General features: G+C 71.7%; 5 protein-coding genes across 7 annotated transcripts; 2 read left to right on the top strand and 3 right to left on the bottom strand.

The window, feature by feature from the left end:
• The first annotated feature begins 605 nt into the window (after positions 1–605).
• INKA1 (inka box actin regulator 1) lies at positions 606–2948 on the top strand. The gene is made up of 2 exons (XM_068419849.1): positions 606–677; positions 2020–2948. The coding sequence occupies exons 1-2, from the start codon at positions 627–629 to the stop codon at positions 2896–2898; spliced, it is 930 nt and encodes a 309-aa protein (XP_068275950.1). The 5' UTR covers positions 606–626; the 3' UTR covers positions 2899–2948.
• A 23-nt stretch (positions 2949–2971) lies between these two features.
• Positions 2972–11240, bottom strand: UBA7 (ubiquitin like modifier activating enzyme 7). 3 transcript variants are annotated; one of them, XM_068419844.1, is made up of 24 exons: positions 11199–11240; positions 10965–11130; positions 10083–10217; positions 9909–10015; positions 9668–9758; positions 9419–9560; positions 9222–9319; positions 8959–9105; positions 8719–8877; positions 8424–8531; positions 8256–8336; positions 8009–8164; positions 7725–7890; positions 7460–7656; positions 7163–7227; positions 6824–7007; positions 6634–6708; positions 6131–6317; positions 5820–5929; positions 5620–5706; positions 5354–5545; positions 3652–3753; positions 3472–3572; positions 2972–3201 (listed from the first exon to the last, which is right to left on the bottom strand). In XM_068419844.1, the coding sequence occupies exons 1-24, from the start codon at positions 11237–11239 to the stop codon at positions 3075–3077; spliced, it is 3024 nt and encodes a 1007-aa protein (XP_068275945.1). In that variant the 5' UTR covers position 11240; the 3' UTR covers positions 2972–3074. The 3 variants fall into 3 exon arrangements, 2 of the variants coding, with proteins under 2 accessions (XP_068275945.1, XP_068275948.1); XR_011049819.1 differs by lacking the exons at positions 2972–3201; positions 3472–3572 and having other exon boundaries at positions 3669–3753; positions 4255–5545; XM_068419847.1 differs by lacking the exons at positions 2972–3201; positions 3472–3572; positions 3652–3753; positions 5820–5929 and having other exon boundaries at positions 5373–5545.
• Positions 11241–11412: 172 nt separating this feature from the next.
• On the top strand, positions 11413–12652 carry TCTA (T cell leukemia translocation altered). The gene is made up of 2 exons (XM_068419994.1): positions 11413–11769; positions 12561–12652. The coding sequence occupies exons 1-2, from the start codon at positions 11444–11446 to the stop codon at positions 12601–12603; spliced, it is 369 nt and encodes a 122-aa protein (XP_068276095.1). The 5' UTR covers positions 11413–11443; the 3' UTR covers positions 12604–12652.
• Positions 12653–12715: 63 nt separating this feature from the next.
• Positions 12716–14888, bottom strand: AMT (aminomethyltransferase). The gene is given in 9 exon segments (XM_068419976.1): positions 12716–12942; positions 13050–13205; positions 13372–13552; positions 13640–13785; positions 13937–14015; positions 14179–14310; positions 14427–14507; positions 14587–14846; positions 14849–14888. Coding segments are annotated over 9 exon segments (1254 nt in total). The 3' UTR covers positions 12716–12763.
• A 150-nt stretch (positions 14889–15038) lies between these two features.
• Positions 15039–19006, bottom strand: NICN1 (nicolin 1, tubulin polyglutamylase complex subunit). Its single transcript, XM_068419979.1, has 6 exons — positions 18848–19006; positions 18102–18275; positions 17626–17739; positions 17095–17166; positions 15628–15732; positions 15039–15462 (listed from the first exon to the last, which is right to left on the bottom strand). The coding sequence occupies exons 1-6, from the start codon at positions 19004–19006 to the stop codon at positions 15421–15423; spliced, it is 666 nt and encodes a 221-aa protein (XP_068276080.1). The 3' UTR covers positions 15039–15420.
• Between the last annotated feature and the right edge of the window lie 687 nt (positions 19007–19693).

Below are 19693 nucleotides of genomic sequence, written 5' to 3'. Positions count from 1 at the left end.
GCACGCTCGGGAACCGGGAAAATTAGCTGGGAGGTAATTTTTTGGCCGTGTTCGCCTTCATTTGCAAACCAGAGCCGCTTCTCCCGGGATCCCCATTAAGCGCTATTAGCTCCCAATTAACAGGCGCTGCCGGAGCGCGGCCCCTCCGGCCGGGGCCACCTCAGCCTCCGCCAGCGCTCAAACCTATCCGGGCAGCCCGGTGGCCGCCGGTGCCTCCGCCGGGGCCCTGTAACGGGGCTGCCCTCCTTCCCGTCGAGCCTTCCCGAGACCCCCGCGGGGCTGCGGGGCTGCCAACCGGGGCACCGGGCCCTGCCCTCCCCGGCCAGTGCCCGGCGGTGCCCGTGGGCGAGCGGCCCGGCAAGGGGGCGCGGGGCCCCGGGGCGGCGGGGCGGGGCCCCGGGGCGGCGGTGCCGGTGCCGGTACGGGCCGGGCTCACGTTACGGCGGCCCCATTGGCTGCGGCGGGGCGGGGCGGGGCCGCCCGGGCAGCGCCGGGAGGCGGCGGGCACGGCCGGGCGCTGCGCCGCGCTCCGCTGCTGCTCCGCCACCGGCACCGCCACCGCCACCGGCACCAGCACCGGCACCGTCGGGGCCGGGAGCGGGGCCGGGAGCGCGGCCGGGCCGGGCATGGACAGCGCCCGCCCCGACGCCTGCCCGGGACAGCTCGGCGCCGACCGGGTGAGTCCCGCCGCGGGCACCGGGAGGGGACGGGGGGGGCCACCCTGCCCGGGCACTGCCGTGATGTCAGGGCGCTGCCGGTGACATCAGCGCGGTGACATCATGCGCGAGGCCAAGGCGGCGCGGGGGACGCGGGCGTCGGCGGGACACGGGTGGCGGTAGGGACACGGGCACCGTTGGGGACGCGGGTGGCCGTGGGTACGCGGATGCCGTTGGGGACACGGGTGGCCGTGGGACGCGGGTGTCCAGCCATCAGGGTGCCAGCGGCACCGCCGCCCCGGAGCTGCCACCCCGCCGCCCGCCTGGGCTGCCCCGAGGGGACCTCGGTGACAGGGCGGCCCAGCCGGCTCCCCCGGGCCTGCCGCATGCCTACCCCACGACCGGGTGTGCCGGCGTCCCTGGCCAGCGGCGGGACGGGGCAGCTCGGAGCGGTGGCACGTTGCCAGCAGGGCTGGCTGAGAGGGTCCCAGCCAGCGGGGAGGGGGACAGGGACCAGGACGGGGACAGGGACGGGAAGGGACGCTGCCCGGCCAGCAGCTCTGGCGGGGCCGGCCGGAGGGAGCTGGCTTGCCAGGCCGGGGCAGCGAGCCCTCCTGCTCGCTCCGCTTCCCGCAGCTCCGGCGCGGAAAGGAAAGCGGACGTAACACCCTGCTTTTGGGTTCAGACAATAGGAATTCAAGAGCGAGGAGCGGCCCGGCTGCGGGAGCCAGCCGCCCCTTCCCGCGCCCGCCCGGGAACGCTCGCTTCAGCCCTGGCCGCTTTCGGGGGGCCCTGGCCCTGGGCGCGGGCCTGGCTTGCACCCTGACATCACCCGGGGTGTCCCCGGCTGGAGGGCACAGGGTGGGTGGTGGATGGGGTGGCCCTGCCAGCGCGTGGGGGGAGCGCCCCACCCCAGCACCCGTGGGTGCCCTGGGGCTGCAGCCGGCCCTGTGCCACTCAGCAGGGTCCCACCACCGGGGTGTCCTGGCTGCCATCCCACCAGGGAGGAGGGGATCGGGGGGCCAGCGCGGGAGGGGCGGCAGGGCGCCCAGCTCCTACGTGCTGCGGCCCTGTGTCATTTCCCGCAGGCACGGCCGGGGCTGGGTGCCTGCTTGCTCACCCGACATGCCGCTGCACGCCGGCCGGCTCCGTGCAGGAGCCGCGGGAAAGCGGGGCCCGGGGCTGCGGGCAAGCCGGGACCTGCGCCCCGCTCCCCGCACCTCGCTGCACGCCCGGCCCTGTGCGCGAAGCCCCCGCCGCTGAGCCAGGGCTGGGGGGCGCGGGGTGCCAGGGGGTGGGATGGGGTCATGGTGCTGGCCAGGGGAAGGGGGGACAAACACGCTGACCTGCCCTTTCCCCCCAGCGGTGCCGGCGGGAGGCGGTGGCAGCACCACGGGCGCACATGCACGGCACGCGGCAGGCACCACACCACCCCGGAGGGGCGTTGGGGCCGGCCCCCCGCCCGCCATGCCCCCTGCGCCCCGGTTCGGCGGCGGACTCGGCCTGCAGCCTGGAGCCGGGGGGCGAGGAGGAGGAGGCGGGGGGCCCGGCCGCCCGCTCGCCCCCGGCCAGCGAGCGCAGCCTGGAGTTCGACTCTGGGTACTCGGAGGCGTCGGGGGGCACGTGGCGGGAGGAGGAGGCGCCCGTGCGGCGCCGGCACCCGCCGCCCTGCCAGCGGGCGCACCGGCTCTCCGCCTGCCCCGCCGCCCCGCCGCCCGCTCCCACCCGCCGCGCCCGCCCCAAATCCACCTCGGACGCCTGCCTGGAGCAGTGGCGGGCGCTGGAGCCGGCCGACACGCAGGACTGGACCGTGGCGCTGCTGTCGCAGAGCCGGAACCGGCAGCCCTTGGTGCTGGGTGACAACTGCTTTGCCGACTTGGTGGAGAACTGGATGGACCTGCCCGAGGTGGGCGCCGAACCTCGGCGCCGAACCTCTGCCGAGCCCTCCCGCCGGCTGGCCAAGCCCCCCGCCTTCCTGCTCAGCCTCTCGGGCAACGTACGCCGTAAGCTGGCCAACATGGCCCGGCCCCGGGGGTCTGAGAGCGCCCGGCCGGGTGGCCGTGAAGCCACCAAGCGTTTCTCCTGCCCCCTGGGGCTGGGGGGGCAGCCCAAGGGCGCCTGTTTCCACCAGTCCCACAGCAACATCGCCCAGCTGGCCACGGACTTCCACCGCTTCACTGCCCTCATGAACAGCCGCAGCCGCCAGCCCATCATCTGCAACGATGTTATCGGCTACATTTAGCCCTGCCCGCATCCCCCCCCGCTGTAAATAAACCCCGTTTTTGTACGGTACGGGCACAGCGATGTTTATCGGGTGCTGGGTGGGGGGACACCTGCCTTACCCCGACTCCGGGCAGGGGGTTTTTGCAACAATCCTGCAGCTTTTATTGCATGGGGTATGGGGTGCCGGCCCCCCACTCAGGGGAGGAAGCAGAGGAGCCGAGGACAGGCATCTTCAGCCTCAGCATCCTCTCCCTCGCACACGTAGGACAGCTCCAGCTCCCGCCGCCGTGGCTCCCCAGCATCCTCCAGGTCCTCCCATAACCTGTACAAGGGAAAGGGGGTTTTGAGGATGCTGGCTTGTCCCCCCAGCTTGGCCGGGCCCCCCTGGGGCGCCTGGCCAAGCTGGGGGGACACAGGGGCCGGCAGCGAGGGGCCGGGCAGGGGTCCCGCCCCGGGAAGCGCTGCCGGCAGGATGTTTATCCAGCAGCCGGCTGGGAGCTACGCTGCAGCTGGAGCGGCTCAGGATGGAGGGAGAGGGGTCTGGCAAGCCCCCCTCCCAGAGCAGGATCGGGCCCCGAAGCTGGAGACCTGCCTCTGTGCCTGCTGCCGGGTCCGTGTCTCCTCGTCCTCTTCGCTGTCATAGAGCACGGTGTGGTCACGCAGGAGCTTGGTCACGGTCCAGCCTTGTGTCCTCTGCAAGAGGTGGGTGTCAGGATCCAGCCCTGCACCCCAGCAGGGTGACCCAGCTGGGTGCTGCCCGTGCCGGGCTCACCTGCAGCCAGTCCAGCACCTCCTGCACCGTCATCGCCTGCCCGTCTCTGCCGACCGCCTGCAACTCCAGCCGGTCCCAGCAGCTCCACTCCCGCCCACCGTACTGCGAAGGGGACAGTGGGGTAGCGGCCGGCACTGCCACCCCACAGCCCGGCAGCTGTGGGGTGGCAGGGACAGGCAGGGCACAGGGGCTGGGGTACACCCGGGTGGGCAAAGGGACCAGGCTGGGGGCCAGGGGCGATGGGGCACACAGCCATCCCCCCGGCACTGCTGGGGTCCAGGGGCAGTGCGGGGCACCACTGTCCCCCTGACACGGCAGGGGCCAGGGCTGGCGTGGGGCCGATGCTGCCCCGGGCCAGGAAGGGCGCACAAAGGGCCATTGAAGCGCTGCCCAGCCCCACACAATCGCCTCTTCTCGTGCCTGCGGCCCCCCTGACCCCGGCTTGGGCCCGAGGGGGCCAGCAAGGCACCGAGCCGAGGGCCGAGCGCAGGATGCGGCCCCGCGCCGTCTGGCACGGCCGCCCTGCCATCTGCCCTCGCCGCGGGCAGCGCCAGCCCCTGCCCGGCCCTGGCCCCGGCCCCGCTCGGGATGGGGTGTTCGCACCTGGCCACTCTCCCCTCCTGCCTTCTGCTGCCTGCGCTGATCCACAGGGCTTAACCCCATCTTCACCGGGGCGGCCGCCCCGCGCAGAGGGAATGCCCCTGCCCGGCCCCCGTGGCACCGCCGGTCACGCCAAGCAGGCCTGTGGCACACGTGCTCCCACCACGGCCAAGCAACCGGGCACGGAACGTCGTGCCAGGCGTCCTCACCGTGGGACGTGGCGGTGCCGGGCGCTGCTGCGGGGACCAGAAGGCACGGCCAGCCCCAGCCGTGTCCCCCACCCAGGGATGGTGCCAACGCGGGGGCACCATGGCTGGGAGGGCACCGGGGCTGGGCAGCCCATGAGGTGCATGGCGTGAGGAGGCCGGGGGGCAGCCGGGCAGGCCGAAGTGGTGCCGGAGCGGGCGCGAGGCCATGGCGGCGCCTCCCTCCCCCCTTCCTGCCCCCGGCCCTGGGCCCCCCGGGCCAATCTGGTTCCAATCGGTGCTTCCTGCCGTGCCGGAAGGGCTGCCTCGCCTCGCACGCCATCGGCCCCCAGACAAAGGGGCCTCTATCGCCCAGACGGTCCCAAATCTGGGCCTGCCCCCGCCCCTGCGCTCCCTCCCCGGCAGAGGGGCTGTGCCTCGGCCCCCGGGACCTCCAGCCCTGCTCCCCCCCGGCCTCCCTCCCCGGCCCAGTGCCAGCTGCTCTCCGGCTGACGCAGCTGGTTTCCATAAGCCAGATGTGTGCGGCTGCCGTGGCCCCACGGGGCTCGCCGTGGGGCCCGCCGTGGGGCGGCGAGGCTGCCTCAGCCCCACGCGTGCCCCACATCATCCTGGTTGGGCCCGAAGCTGGGGCGAGCGGAATGGCGGTGGCAGCTCGGTGCCAGCAGGGTGGCCGCAGGAAGGAGACGGTTCCTTGCTGCCGGCCGTCACACCTGGCCCACCATGGCACCCCAACCTCTTTCCAGAGCCCCACAGCCAGGGCTGCCCCTCCTGCATGGCCAACTCCTTGCTTCTGCATCCCTGTGGCATCGCCCTGCAGCAGCTGCCACAGGGAGCTGGGGCACCCCGAGACCCCTGGGCATCCCCCACTTGCCCTGCCCCAGGGCAGAGGGTCCTACCCGGTAGGTGGGGGGCGGCAGGGGCTGGATGCGGAGCAGGCGGCAGTCAGACAGACAGAGGCTGCTGCTGCGGTAGCAGCTGACGTCCCGGCACCCCCACACCAGCTTATAGACCTCCAGGCACGCCAGCCCGGCCACGGCCGCCGTGGTGGTGATGATGGCGGGGATGATCCGCCCGGCGATCCGCTTGCTCTGAGGACAGGAGGGACGTCACCAGTGCCCCGCAGGGGACGGGGACCCCCAACCCCACAGGCTGCCCCTCTCACCGTCAGCCAGTCGGCGGGGGCGATGCCGTAGTTCTCCGCACGCAGGTTGGATGCCGCCGTGATGAAGTCCACATGGGTGTCGTTGTCCTGCAGTGAAGAGCATGGGGACATCAGTGTCTCATGGGGACACTGGTGTCCTGGAAGGACTAGCAGCCACCAGCCCCCCAGGCTGAGCAGGGCTGCCTGCCCGGCTCCGGTACCTTCTCGAAGGGGATGGACTCCATCAGGGGCACCTGCACCTCCTCACCCCCTCCCAACTCCTGTCTCCACTGCACCAGGTCCCGGGTGAGCTCCGCCAGCCGCCCACGGTCTGAGGGCACAGGCACCCCCAGGGTGGTACCCCTGCACTGTGGTGATGCAGGGGGCACGGCCCTGGGGAGCACGGTGCCCCTGCTCTGGGTCTGGGTCCTCCTGGGTGCTGGGGCAGGGACATGCAGCACCGCAGCCCCCCTGCCAGCAGGCTGGACCCGGGGACATGTTGCAGGGGACCGAGGGGCGCAGGGAGACTCACCTGCGGGAGCCTGCGCTTCCTCCTGCTCCTCCGCCAGTGGGATCTGGAGCCCCTCCTGGGGCACGAAGGGTGGCAGGACCACGCTGCGGAGGATGGTCTGGGTGGCTGCCTGGTCGCTGCATGGTGGCACCTTGTGTGCTTGGGCAAAGAGGTGGGCAGCAGCCATGACGTACCCTAGGTGGGTGTCCTGTGGGGACAGAGCACCTGGGCAGCCGGGGTGGCCCACGAGCCCACAGGGCCAAAGGCTGCCCACTTTGCCCCGAGGTGGAGATGGAGGTGCCTCTCCTCCTCCTCCTGCAGCAGAGCATACATGGGCTGTCCCCAGCAGTGCCCTTGCTGACCGGGGGACAGGGACAGAGCCAGCCCAGGACCTGGCAGCCCCAGACTGCAGCAAATGGAGCACAGCTACGGTCCAGCATCTGCTGTACCCCTGGCGCAGGCTGGGCTCTCCCCCTGCCCACAGTATCCCTGGTTGGGGTCCCGCGGCTCTCCCCTGCACTCACATTGTCGGGGTCGAACGTCAGCGGATGGGGACAGCTCCTGTCCCCTGCCCAGAAGGGGACACCTGGGCTGGTTTCCTGGCACAGGCAGAGCAGAGTCAGACCTGGGGACACTGTCCCCCTGGCTGCGGTGGGGCGGCTGGCAGAGGGGAGAGGGTGCAGGGGGTGCCGGCCCTGTGGGTGCTGGGCTCACATGCTCCGGGGGGAAGGTGTGCAGCAGCTGGGCGATGGCATCGTGGTAGCGGCTCTGCCAGTGCCGGCGGGCCCAGCGCACGCAGTCCTGCCAGTCCCGTGGCCGCTCCCGCAGGCTGCCCCGCACTTGCTCCAGCACCTCCAGGGCCTTCCCCGCCGGCAGCTGCTCTGGGAAAGCTGGCTCTCTGCAAAACCAGTCGCCGCTGCTGCTGGCCCGGCAGCAATCCCATGGGACACCCCGGGCGGGATGCGGCGGTCTGTCCCCCTCTCCCCATCCCCGGCAGCACCCCGGCAGGGCTGGCAGCCGCTTTCCCGGCACCGCTGCCCCAAGCCCACTCACTCCATGAACCGGTTGACATGCTCCGCGGGCAGCTGGAAGAGCTCTTCAAACTCATTGCAGGCCCACTGCGGAGGGGGAGCAGGGGTTGAGCACTGGGACCCCCCCTTATGCCCCCCGGGACCCCCAGGGGGAGGGAGAGGCCATGCCAGGGCCAGCAGCCGAGCTGGGACTGACAGCAGGAAGCAGCTGGGGCCGTATCCTGGCTGCAGCCCCATGGCCGGAGAGGGAAACGGGAAAGGAAGACGAAGGTGTCAGGGCTTCCTCGCTGGGTGCCGGGGCCGGCGCGGCACAGCCTACCTGCAGCGTGTGCTGGATGGTGCGGGGGAAGTACCGCAGGGTGCAGAGGGGGAAGGTGCCGTCCCCGGGGTCACTGGCTGGCTCCAGCGGCTCGGTCACGGGGGGCACCATGGCCAGCACGTTCCCCCGCGGCCCCTCCGTGCCCGAGTCCAGCAGCGGCGTGAGGCAGCGGATGCAGCGGCTCTCCAGGTAGGCACCTGCGGGGAGGTGGGGTGCCAGGGAGCACGTCCACCAGCTCGGCCCCTTTCCCCTGCCCAGCACTCACGGGCCTCCAGCGTGTCCAGGGCGCTGGTGACACCGTCCAGGCGCCGGAAGAAGTCGTCCCCATAGATCAGCTCGGTGTCAGGTCCCACCTGGTTCTGGTGGGCCGTCACCCTGACGTCGGGGTTCATGTGCTGCACGGCCGCCGCGGCCACCACCGACTTCAGCCTCTGCCAGGGCAGAGAGGGGGTGGGCAGCTCTCCCCTACCCCACAGCCCCATGGAGCCCCCGGCACAGCCAAGGTGCCCTTCGGGGGGGGAGCTCAGCCCCTGCCCTGCGGTGCCTCACCGATATGTCTGCCGAGCGGTAGAGGAGCTGCCGATGGAGGTTGGAGAGGGCGACGGTGTCCATGTCGGTGACAACGAGGTCCCCGCCCGGTCCCGCCGCCAGCCCCATCATGGCGAAGTTCTTCAGCAGCTCGCAGCCGATGGCGCCGGCTCCCACCTGCCGGGGCAGAGCCGCCGCAGCTCCCTGCACACCCTCCGGCTGCTCTGCAGCCTCTCCCGGTGCCACCGCGGCACCCGCCCCGGCTCACCACGAAGTACTTCTGGCGGCCCAGCTGCTCCTGGAAGGCGGCCCCAAAGACGGCGATCTGGCCATCATAGCGAGAGCCCCTCTGCGGGGATGGAGGAGCCGTGTGAGCGCAGGCGGCCGCTGCACCGGCACCCCTGGCACCCGGCGGGGGCTTGGCCCCCGCTCTCACCGGAGCACAGTCCTCCTCCGTCAGCCGCGCGGCCCCCTCCGGCGCCAGGCACTCCAGGGCGTCGAAGTACAACCACTGGTCCAGGGGCAGGAACTTCCTGGTGATGGCCTGGGGCGAGCGGGGTCCTGTCAGCTCGGCGGCCAGCCGGGTGCCCCCCGTACCCCACCCCAGCCCCGCTGCCCGGCCCCGCGTCCCCACGCAGGCAGCAAGTGCCCTCTCGTGGTCACCAAACGCTGCCGAACAGCTGTGCGGAGCATGAGGGACCCCCGGACCTGGGGACCCCCGCCCCGCTCACCTTCAGCACCTCCTGGGCTGCCAGGGCCCCGACGACGGCAGCCACCGGGCACAGGTCCCCCGCGCTCACGCTGGCGAAGGCGCGCACGACGTCCTCGTCCAGGGGACCCCGATGCTCCCCCAGGCTCCGTGCCAGCTCCAGCACCCGCTCGGCGTCCGCCTGCGGGCAGAGGGGCGAGGGCAGCCCCAGGCAGGGTGGTGGGGGTCTGGGTGGCCGTGGAGGGGCAGGATGGGGACTCACCGGTGCCCGGGGCCGGGGCAGGCGGCCCTGCTCCCCACAGAAAGCGTGCAGGGCCTGGAAGGCGGCATGCAGGCTGAGACTGCGCGGCAGCTTCTCCGAATTCACCACCCGGATCTTGGGCTCCGCCAGCGCCCGGCGCAGGGGCTCCTGTGGCACAGCACCAGGGCTGGGGGCCAGCGCTCCCCCGGAGCTGGGACAGGCATGGCGTGGCACGGCAGTGCCCGAGCGTGGCCACCAGCACACAGGGCTGAGGGGGGACTTACATAGGAGTGCACCTGGGGCGGCCGAACCTGCGAGACCAGGCCCCCGTGGCGGTAGGGCGAGAAGGAGCTGGTGTCACCGATCTCCAGCCTGAAGGCATCTGGGGATGAGATGGGGACAGATGTCATGGTCACCGCCAAGGACCCGGGGAGTTCCCCGACGCCGGACCGGGGCAGCCAGGACCCCCTGGGTGGCTCACCCAGCACGTGCACGGGGACGGGCTCCTGGTCATTCAGCTCCGTCATCCCCTCCACACCAGAAAACGTCACCAGGTCACCGTTGCAGAAACGGTGGTGGTGGCGCTCCTCTGTCCCCATGCATGTCACCACGCCCGGGTTGCCCTGAGGAGGAGAAGGGACGGGAGGACGGGGGACCGGACCTGGGTGGCACAAAGCCACCGAAGGAGGCCGCGGCGTTTCGGGGGAACCTGCTGAGGCTGCGCTCCTACCTGGGAGACGTGCTGCACGGCGGCGCACACCGGGTCCCCTTCTGCCGGGTCATCAACGGTGAAGTGCTCCCCGAAGTCGCAGAAGAGCTGCCTGGAGAGGACCGACGGGGTTTCGCTGGAGGAGCTGCCTTGCCAAGCAGTCCCGGTGGGACGGGGACACGGGCTACGGAGCAGGGCTGGGGGCTCTGGGGACAAGGTGACCCAGAGCCAGTGGCAGGACCCTGCGGCAGAGACCCCTTACCCGGCCAACCCTTTGGCATCGGCCACGATGAAGTAGATGCCCCGGGCATGGCAGAAGTCCCCAACGCGGAGCTGCTCCTCCAGCGGGGACTCGGTCAGCACCACCACCTGCGCCAGGACCGTCAGCGGGTGCCGCCATCCCGGGGGTCCCCGGGGTGCAGGGGCGTGGGCTCACCTGGAAGGAGGCGAGGAAGGCCTCCGACAGCTCCCCGGTGTGGGCCACCACCGCCACGCCGGGGTTCAGCTCGGCCAGGACCCGCTGGGATGCCTTGGCACGGTTCTGGCCCACATCACTCTCCTCCAGGAGGAACTGGGGGGTGGGCATATGGTGGGGCACCCTGTGGGTTTGGGGTGCTCCACAGGGCCCTGCCCACACTGGTGAGGGGCCCTCTGCTAAGGACCATACCCATGACATGGGACACCCCATGGGCCCTACTCGCAGTGATGAGGGGCACCCTGGGCCATACCCATGACAGGCACCTCCCATTCTACACCGCTTACCAGGACCCCCGACCTGTACCTGTTACTGGGAGCCCCCCACCCCATACCCACACCTGCAACAGGGATCCCCCAGCTGCACCCACACCCGGTGTTGGGACCCCCACCTGTACCTGCACCCATTACCAGGACCCCAGTCTGTACCCGTACTCATTATGGGGACCCCCGTCTACACCTGTACCCATTACCGGGACCCCCACCTGTACCCGTACCCATTACCAGGACCCCTGCCCATACCCGTACCCATTAGTGGGACCTCTCCCTGTACCCGTACTCATTACCAGGACCCCTACCCATACATGTACCCATTACCAGTACCCCTGCCCGTACCCGTGCCCATTACTAGGACCCCTGCCCGTACCCATACCCATTACCGGGACCCCCGCCCATACCTCAACCCATTACCGGGACCCCCACGCACATACCTGCACCCATCACCAGAACACCTGCCCGTACCCGAACCCAGCAGCAGGACCCCTACCCACACGTGTACCCGTTACTGGGACCCCCGCCCACACCCGTGCCTGCAGCCGGGCCCCCCGCCCGGCCCCTCCGGTACCTGGCTGGCGCGGTCGGCGTTGCAGGCGGCGCCGCGATCGTGCAGGACGACTCGCCCGGTTCCCGCCAGCACCAGCGCCGCCGCCACCTGCGCTCCCGTCCCGCGCAGCCCCGACACCAGCACCGCCGCCCCGCGCAGCCGCCGCGCGCCACCGCCCAGCACGTACCTGCGGGGCAGGGACCGTTACCGGAGCCCGGGGCCCCCCCGCTCCCCGCTCCCCGCTCCCGCACGCACAGCTGCCGGGAGTACCGGCCCTCCGCCCCGCTTCCCGCCATGCCGCCCGCGCCCGCCGCTCAGGCCCCGCCCCCCGGGCAGGCTCCGCCCCCGAAGGCCGCGTCGCGGGAAGGCCCCGTTCCGGGAAGGCCTCGCCCCGCCCCGGAAGGCCCCGCCCCTCCCGGGAGGCCCCGCCCCTCCCGGGAGCCCCCGCCCCTCCCCGGAAGGCCCCGCCCCCGGCGGTCCCCGCGGCGGCCGGGGCAGCCATGGCGGCGGCGAGCTGGGAGGCGCCGTGGCGGGCGCTGGCGGCGCTGGGCCGGGAGCTGGCGGCCGAGTGGGCGGCCCAGGACGTGCGGGCCGCGCTGTGCCAGCTGCTGCTGCTCTGGCTGGGCCTCAGCCTGCTGGGCGTGCGCCTGGCCTGGCGCGCCTACGGCGGGGCGGTGGCCGCGCTCTGCTACCGGACGGGACCCGCCGCCCGCCGCCCCCCCGGCCCCGGCACCGGCCTGGGCCCCGGCCGGCCCCGCGCACACTCCCTCTCCCCCGCCGGCCCGGCCGGACGCAACGGCGCTGCCGAGCGGCACTGCCCGCCCCGGTGAGTCCCGACCGCCGCCGGGCCCGACCCGCCCCCCCGCGCCGCGGCCTCCCCCCGGCCCGGCCCCGGCCTGCCCCGCTGCGGCCCCGGGCCCAGTGCACCCCAGTGAGCGCCCCCCCCATCCCAGTACATCCCAGTGAGCATCCCCCTGGCTGCACCCCCGAACCAGTGCACCCCAGTAACCCCTGCTACCCCAGCCCAGTACGTCCCAGCAAACATCCCCCTGGCTGCACCCCCAGCCCGGTGCACCCCAGTGAGCACCCTCCCATCCCAGTATGTCCCAGTGAGCATCCTCCTGGTTGCACCTCCAGACCAGTGCGCCCGTGAGCGCCCTCCTGGCTGCACCCCCGGACCAGCACACCCCAGCAAATGGCCCCCCAGCTGCACCCCCAGACCACTACACCCCAGTGAGTGCACTCCCATCTGCCCCCAGCCCAGTACAGCCCAGTAAGAGGCCTCCCATCTGCCCCTAGCCCAATACAGCGCAGCGAGTGCCCTCCCACCTGCACGCCCAAACCAGTGCACCCCAGTGAGTGCCCCAGAGCACCCCAGTATGCCCCAGCAAGCATCCTCCTGGTTGCACCCCCAGACCAGTACAGCCCCGTGAACACCCTCCCAGCTGTACCCCCAAACCAGTGCACCCCAGTGAGCGCCCTCCTAGCTGTGCCCTCAGACCAGTACGTCCCAGTAAGTGCAGCCCCAGCCCTGCCAGCCCCACACAGGCAGGCGGGTGGCCCCCACCCATGCTGGGGTGCTGCCCCAGCCCTGCTCACTCTGCTCCTCTCTTGCAGGGAGGGCCCGGCTGCGGAGCCAGCGAAGACGCACCGGGAGTGAGGAGCGGGACCACCGGGCACTGCCCGCACCATTAAAGCGCTGTGCCCCACCCGCTGCCCCTTGCTTTGGCGCCCGCTGCCGTCACTGGAGAGGAGGCCAGGAGAGCGGGGCAGGGGCGTTTATTGGGGCCGGGGTGCCGTGCCTGTGGTGGGCGCTGGCCTCACTTGGCCACGTAGTACTGGGTGGGCACGAAGGGCATCTTGGTGACGAGGGCTGGGTGCTGCTTCTTCCGCACCTCGACGGTGAGCGCGGTGCCGGCGCGGCTGTGCGCTGCCTCCACGTAGCCCATGGCGATGTTCTTGCCCAGGGAGGGCGAGGGGCAGCCGCTGGTCACCGTGCCTGGGGACATGGGGACACGGGGAGGTGAGCGGGGGCTGGCAGCCCTGGCCCCCTCCCTTGCTGTGGGCATAGCTCGGGGCCGTGCCCACGCCGCTGCCCCCACCTACCCACAGGCGTGCCCTCGGGGCCCAGGATGGCCATGTGGGGCCGGATGGGGGGTCCCACTGACGTCAGCCCCACGCGCTTGCGCTTCGGCTTCTCTTTCACTTGTGCCATGATGATGGCTGCGCCAGGGAAGTCCATGGCTGCACGTCGGCGCTTCCCTGCCGGGCACAGATGGGCGAGGGTCGGCACGGGGATTTCCCACCCTTTGCTGTGCCAGCAGGTCCCCCTCTGGCAATGCCCGCCTGGTCCCCTTGCGCCACGTTGGGGACGTGGGGACACCTTGCCCTTGAGGAGGAGGTGGGGGCAGACGTGGCCCTGACCTACCCAAGGTCCACAGCAGCCCGGCCTCGACAGGCGTGGTGGTCTCGTCAATGTCGTTGCCGTAAAGGCAGAGCCCAGCCTCCAGGCGCAGGCTGTCCCTGGCCGCCAGCCCCGCCGGCCACACCTCGGGGACACCCAGCAGCCGCTCCGCCAGCTCCACCGCCCGCCCCGCAGGCACCGAGATCTGCGGGGGGACAGGGGCAGGGTCAGCAGGGCACGGGGGTACCCTCAGTACCGCGGTGGGAGGGTGCCAGCACGGCTCCTGGCGTACCTCCACCCCGTCCTCGCCGGTGTAGCCACAGCGCGTGACCCGGCAGCCTGGGACGCCGAACACGGTCGTGGTGATGCTGTTCATGAAGGACAGCTTGGCCAGGTCATCCGACAGCCCCGCCTGCAGCACCTGTGCCATGGAGGGACCTGGAGAGGGAGGTGGCTCTGGGGGACGGCAGTGTCCGGGGAAGGGGAGGACGCAGGGAGGGCACTGGCGTCCGTGGGGCCAGGACCCGGAGGAGGGCAGGGCCCCCCGCGCAGTGATGCCCGGTGCCGGCCCGCGCGGGGCCCCCGCTACCTTGCAGAGCCAGCAGCGCGTTGTCCGACACCTCCAGGTGGACGTCACCACCGGCACCCTGCAGCTCCGCCACTCTGCCCTGCCGGGGTGACAGCAGGCAGCTACCATGGGGGCCAGGCTGGCGCCAGCCCCACATGTGGCCATGTCCACCTAACCCCGCACATCACCAAAAGGTGGGGGGATCATTCCTGCCACACGTCCCTGCCGTCCCCCCGTCCCGCGGGGCTCAGGCAGCCCCCTACCCTCATGATGGCCAAGTCCTTGTCGGCACAGCCGGCGTTGGACACCACGTAGAGGTGATCTTCTGACGTGTTGGTGACGATGAGGTCGTCCACGATGCCGCCCCTTTCGTTGGTGAGCAGCGTCAGGGTGCCCTGCGGGACGCGGCCCTCGGGAGCGCGGGCAGGCTGCCCGTCCCCTCCCCGCTCGGGGTGTCCCCAGAGACCTCTGACCCCGCCAGACGCTCGGTGCCCCCTCGGTGCCCCCGTACCTGTCCCGGCTTCAGCTCTGCGATGTCCCCCACCACCAAGCTCTCCATGAACCTGGCGCGGTCCCGGCCGTACACCCGGGTCTGGAAGGGGCCGGGGGGTGCGTGTGAGGTGCTGTGGGTGCCCCCCCCAGTCCCTGTCCCCCCATCCCACCCCGGCTACCTGCAGCATGTGGGACACGTCGAAGAGGGAGCAGCGGCGGCGGGTGTGCAGGTGGGAGCGGAGGTGGCCGTGCCCGTAGTTCAGCGGCAGGCTCCAGCCGGCGAACGGCACCATCCTGCCCCCGAGGGAGCGGTGCAGGGCGTCCAGCGGCGTCCGCCGCAGCCCCTCCGCCGCCCCCCCGGACCCCCGCAGCGGCGCCCAGCCGGGCGCCGGGGGGTAGCGGGGCAGCGCGGCGCGGCAGCCCGCCCGCAGCATCCTCCCTCCCGGCACGGCCCGGCACGGCCCCGGGGCCCCTGGGACATGGAGTCCGGCCGGCCCCGCCCCGCCCCGCGGCCCCGCCTCCCCCGCCGCCGGCCCGGGGGGATGCCGGGTGCGGGTCCTGCCCGGGCACGGCTAATCCCCCGCCACCCCCCGGCCAAGAGACAGGCGGGCACAGGCAGCACCAAGGTAGCAGCTTTTAGTCGTGACCGAGGCTTCCCCCGCCGCCCCCCAGCACCTTCTGGCCGCCCCTTGCCCGCGGGAGCCCCGTCCTGCAGGCAGCGCAGGGCAGAGGTAGGGTGGGGGGCCCGGCTCTGCCCGCCGCAGCGAGCAGCAGCGTGGGATGCACCGAGAGCACAGCCACGGCAGCGGGAGGGCACCAGCCCTGGGTGGGCTCTGGGGTGGCAGCGCTGCCCACCACAGCCAACCAGCACAGGAGGAGCCGGGGAAGGGGCTCGGGGAGGGCCTGGAAGCCCCCGGGGCCGCAGCGACGAAGGCTGATGTGGGAGCGCAGGAGTCCACTTGGGCTCCGGGAGCACGGAGGAGCTGGCCCCCTGCGGCCAGCACCCGCAGGGCTCACGTGTAGGAGAGCAGGTTGATATCGTAGCAGCCGTCCACCTGGAAAAGAGAGTAACTGTCAGCTCCTGCACAGCACCGTGACACGCTGCCCCCCGGCACCATCGCTCTGCCACCCCAAAGCCTCCCCCCCATCCCGCCGGAGCAGCCCCCCCGGGAGGGCTCCCCCAGCAACACAGCCCCCGTGAGCGGGGTGCTGGGACTCACGTCGAAGCGCCCGATGCGGGCAGCTGCCTGGCGAGCCCGGATCACCTCCGTCAGCACCCACATTTGCTGCACCTCCGTCGACACCTTCTCCGGGTCGGGGAGCTCCTGGAAAGAAGTGGGCATGATGCTGTGGAGAGTGGGGACGGCCTGGGTCACCCCGGGGTGCTTCTGAATGGTTGTGCCCCCTGGGGAGCCAGGCACTATCACGATGGTGCCCACGCTCCCAAGCTGCCGGTGGTTTCCCAACGCAGGGTGAGCAGGGCCCCGCTCTAGGAAAACAGGCAGCTGGGGGAACGGGTGACCCTGAGCCCCGGTGCCGACACAGCCCAGCTCTGCTGGCGGGTGTCCAGCACGAGGACAGACAGCAGATCGCTGGCTAATGATTAAAAACCTAATCGCACAGTCCAGAGTTTCCCAACAGCCTCCCTGCGTGGCGCTCCCCGGGCCCGGCGACAGAAACCCCGCTACAGCACTGGTTCCCCCCAGGACCTTTAGCCAGGCGGGACCCGCAGGCTCAGCAGCAGCTCTCCGTGCCAGGGCAAAGCTCTGCGCCGCTTCTCCCCTGCCCAGCCCTGCCCGCGGCACCGCGCCACCGGTGGGTGCCTCCCGGTGATGTGGGAACGGCCAAGCCCAGAGCAACCCCAGCATCTCCCCCGGACCACCCCTTGCCAAGGGGGACGTGACCAAGCGGTCAGCAAGGGCCCAGGGTGTCCTCCCCAGCCTGCCGCACAGCTGGGCAGGGACTGGAGCTCCCGGAGCTCCCCAACCTGCCGGGGCTGGCAGAAGCCTGACCACGGCCGCAGTGCAAGCTCCGTAGCACCGAAGTGCGGCGGCAGAAGTGCTGCGGAGGCGCTGGGCGGCGTGGCACGGCTCCTGGCACAGCTCGTGGCCCAGACCTGCTCCCACAGGCAGCGCCAGCGGCTGACGCAGCAGGTTTCCGTGGGCCAGCCAGCCGCCCGCCCCTGCCCTGCACTGCCCGGACTTTGCTCACTGAAGGCCACCGGCCAGGCAGATGTGGCTCACAAGCTGTAAACACACTCCGTGGCTGTGACCTCCCTCTGCCCACGTGCCACCCCAGCTGGCCAGCGCGCTCCCCAGGGAGCACCCGCCACAAAGTGCTGGGCACCAGCCGGGCCACCCCGTCCCCACGTGCCCAGCCAGCCGGCTGAGCGACGCTGTGCACCCACCGCTCCCACGGGGACGTTCCCATCCCCAGACTAGAGGGCAGGTAGACTTAAGTGTCACCTCAGATGGCGCATCCCAATGGAGATATTTTTCTTCTGAATGCTGCAAACTACTTCCAGCACAAGGTGGGACATTTTGGGGCTCCACAGCTCACCCTGGTCGGGGCCCGGAGCCGATGGGGCAGGCATGGGGCCGGCAGCCTCACAAGGGACGTTCCTGCCCGCGGCCAGCACCCCACACAGCTCCCTCCTTCCCCATAATACTTCAGCGGGGATCACTCACCCCGTGCAGGCTGGCTGGCTGCTCCGGAGGGGTCAGCTGGGAGAGCCAGGAGGGGAAATCCTTCTGCGGGCTCTGAAATAGATCCAGAGGGTCACACAAGGGGTGTCCCCGAGCGCACCTCCATCCCTCAGGCCATGGAGCACGCCATGGTTTGGGGCCCACCTGTATTTATATTGCTATGGATATAAGTATCACTTTACCATCGTTAAAGGGAATTTTGGGTTTAGGGTGAGTGTTTGCAACCCGTAATTTGGTGCAGCAACCTCCAGTTCCATCCTGCTGCTCAGACATACGTCTGCATCCAAAACAGGCAGGGCTGGGGCTGGCCCGAGCAGTCCCCCAGTGCACAAGGGGACCCCAAGTGCCCCAGCGAAGGACAAGGACTCAGACCCACACCCCTGTGTCCTCTGAAAGGTGCCTGAAGCCCCCAGAGCTGCAGGGAGCAATGCCAGGCACAGAGCTGGGGACAGTGGCCTATCCTGGAGCCCCTGCCCACGCCTGGCAGGGAGGGCAGCACCAGCACCTGCTCACCTTCTGTCCAGGGGGGAAAATCTGCAGCTCCTCGATGGTGAAGTGGAGCCAGACCGGGGAGGGCTGCCGCAGGATGAACCGCACCGCTGTCACCTGGTCCACGTCACACAGCATCTGTCGGGGCAAGGACGGGGGGAAGCGTCACGGCCGGGGGTACAGCAGCGGCTGGCCAGGCTGGTGCCGCTCGGGGACAGCTTTTGGGATTTGCTCCAAAAAAACCCCAACCCACCCCTGATGGAAGGAGCCTGAGGGAAACGTCACCTCGTGGTGGCTTCCTGGGCTGAGCAGGGACCCTTGCTGCCGAGAAGGGCTGGCAGGGGCAGGAGAGGCACCGCGGGGGCCGGCCGCCGCCGTGGGGGCACGGTGGGGCATCAGCACAGGGCCCCAGGGACCGGGAGCCGTTGCGGGGTGTGGGCTAAGAGGGGTGAGCCCCGGCGGGGCAGGGGATGCCGCGGCCAGCGTCCGGCCGTGCCGACCTGGTGGCGGCGGAGGGAGAAGTAGTCCTGGGAGCCCTGCTCGGTGTGCGGGCAGGGCATCAGGCGGTAGTCCCGCAGGCAGGTCACCCAGCGGCGGGGGCCGGCGGGGCTGGGGCGCTGCACCCGCACGCTCAGGAAGGCCGTGTAGAAGTTCCTGAAGACGATCTCCTGCACCTGCGGGACCGGTGGCCTCAGCCCCCGCACCGGCACCCCCCACACCGCCACCTGCACCGGTACCCCCCAGTGCCGGCGCCCACACCGGCACCCCCCCGCACCACCAAGCGCACCGGCATCCTCCCGTACCGGGACCTGCACCTGCATCACCCCCACACCAGGGTCGGCATCGCATCCCGCCCCATACCGGGATCCGCACCGCACCCCACCCTCCATACCGGGACCGGCATCCCGCCCTATATCAGGACCGGCACCGGTATCCCCCCGCCCATTCCGGGACCGGCACCGCCCCCAGCATCCCTCCCAACACGGGTACGGGTGCTGCCTCGGCGATACCCCGGCACCGGCATCCCTCCGACACCGGCACCGCTCCCGGCATCACCCCCCGCCCCGCTACCGGCCCCAGCATCCCCCTCCCCATACTGGGACCACCGCCGCCCCCGGCATCCCCCCTGTCGCACCGGCACCACGCCCAGCATCCCCCCCCCGTACTGGTATCACCCTTGGCATCCCCCGGGACCACCCCCGGTACCCCCCCACACCGGTACCGCCCCGGGCCGGGCCGCACTCACGTCGGCGGCGGCGCCGCGGGGGAAGCGGAGGTCGATGACCGCGACGCCGGGCCGCGCCGGCTCGGCCCCCCCGGCCAGCTGGAGCGCGGCGGCGGGGCGGGGGGCGCAGGGCAGCGGGGAGCGGCCCGGCCCCGGCCCCGGCCCCGCCGCTCCCGACATGGCGGCGCAGCGCGGCCGCCCCTCCTGGGCGGGGCCGGGGCCGCGCGCGCCGCCGCGCCTAACCGGAAGCGGGAGCCCCGCTTCCGCCGCCAGGGGGCGCCGCGCTCCCGCCGCCCCGGGCCGGCACCGGAGCCCCGGCGGCGGGCGGGCGGCGCGGCGGGGCAGAGGCAGGGGCCGGGGCCGGGCTGCAGTAAAGCACACGCTTTATTGACTCCGGACGCTTCTTTACACAACGCGGAAACCGCCCCCCCGCCGCGGGCAGGACCCGCTCCCGTGACGCCGCCGCGCGCGGAAATCAGGGCGTGGTGGGGGGTGTGAGAGCCCCCCAGCACCCCCCGGCCCGCACCCCCCTCCCGGCCAGAGCCCCGGGGAAAGCCCCCCGGCAAGGGGAGGCCGGGCCCTCGCCCCCCCAGCCGCTCGCCCGGCCGTGGCAGCGCACCATCCCCTGGGGGGGGGCGGGTACGGCAGCGGCCGGGACACCCCCCTGCTGCACGGGGGCCAAGGCTGCCCCCTCCCAACGTGCTGAGGGAAAACACAAATAAATCCATGCTCAGAATGATTTAGCGCGAAGGAGAGGAAAATAATATCTATAAAGTGAAGGAAGGGGCGGCCGGGGGGCGCGAGGGTGGCCCCGCGGCTCAGACGAGCTGGGCCGGGGCAGGGCGCTGGGTCCGGGGGAGCTGAGCT

This window comes from Nyctibius grandis, chromosome 29, assembly GCF_013368605.1.
Source record: "Nyctibius grandis isolate bNycGra1 chromosome 29, bNycGra1.pri, whole genome shotgun sequence".
Lineage (NCBI taxonomy): Eukaryota > Metazoa > Chordata > Aves > Nyctibiiformes > Nyctibiidae > Nyctibius > Nyctibius grandis.
Note: the sequence above shows the minus strand (reverse complement) of the source record. Positions and strands in the feature narration are given on the sequence as shown.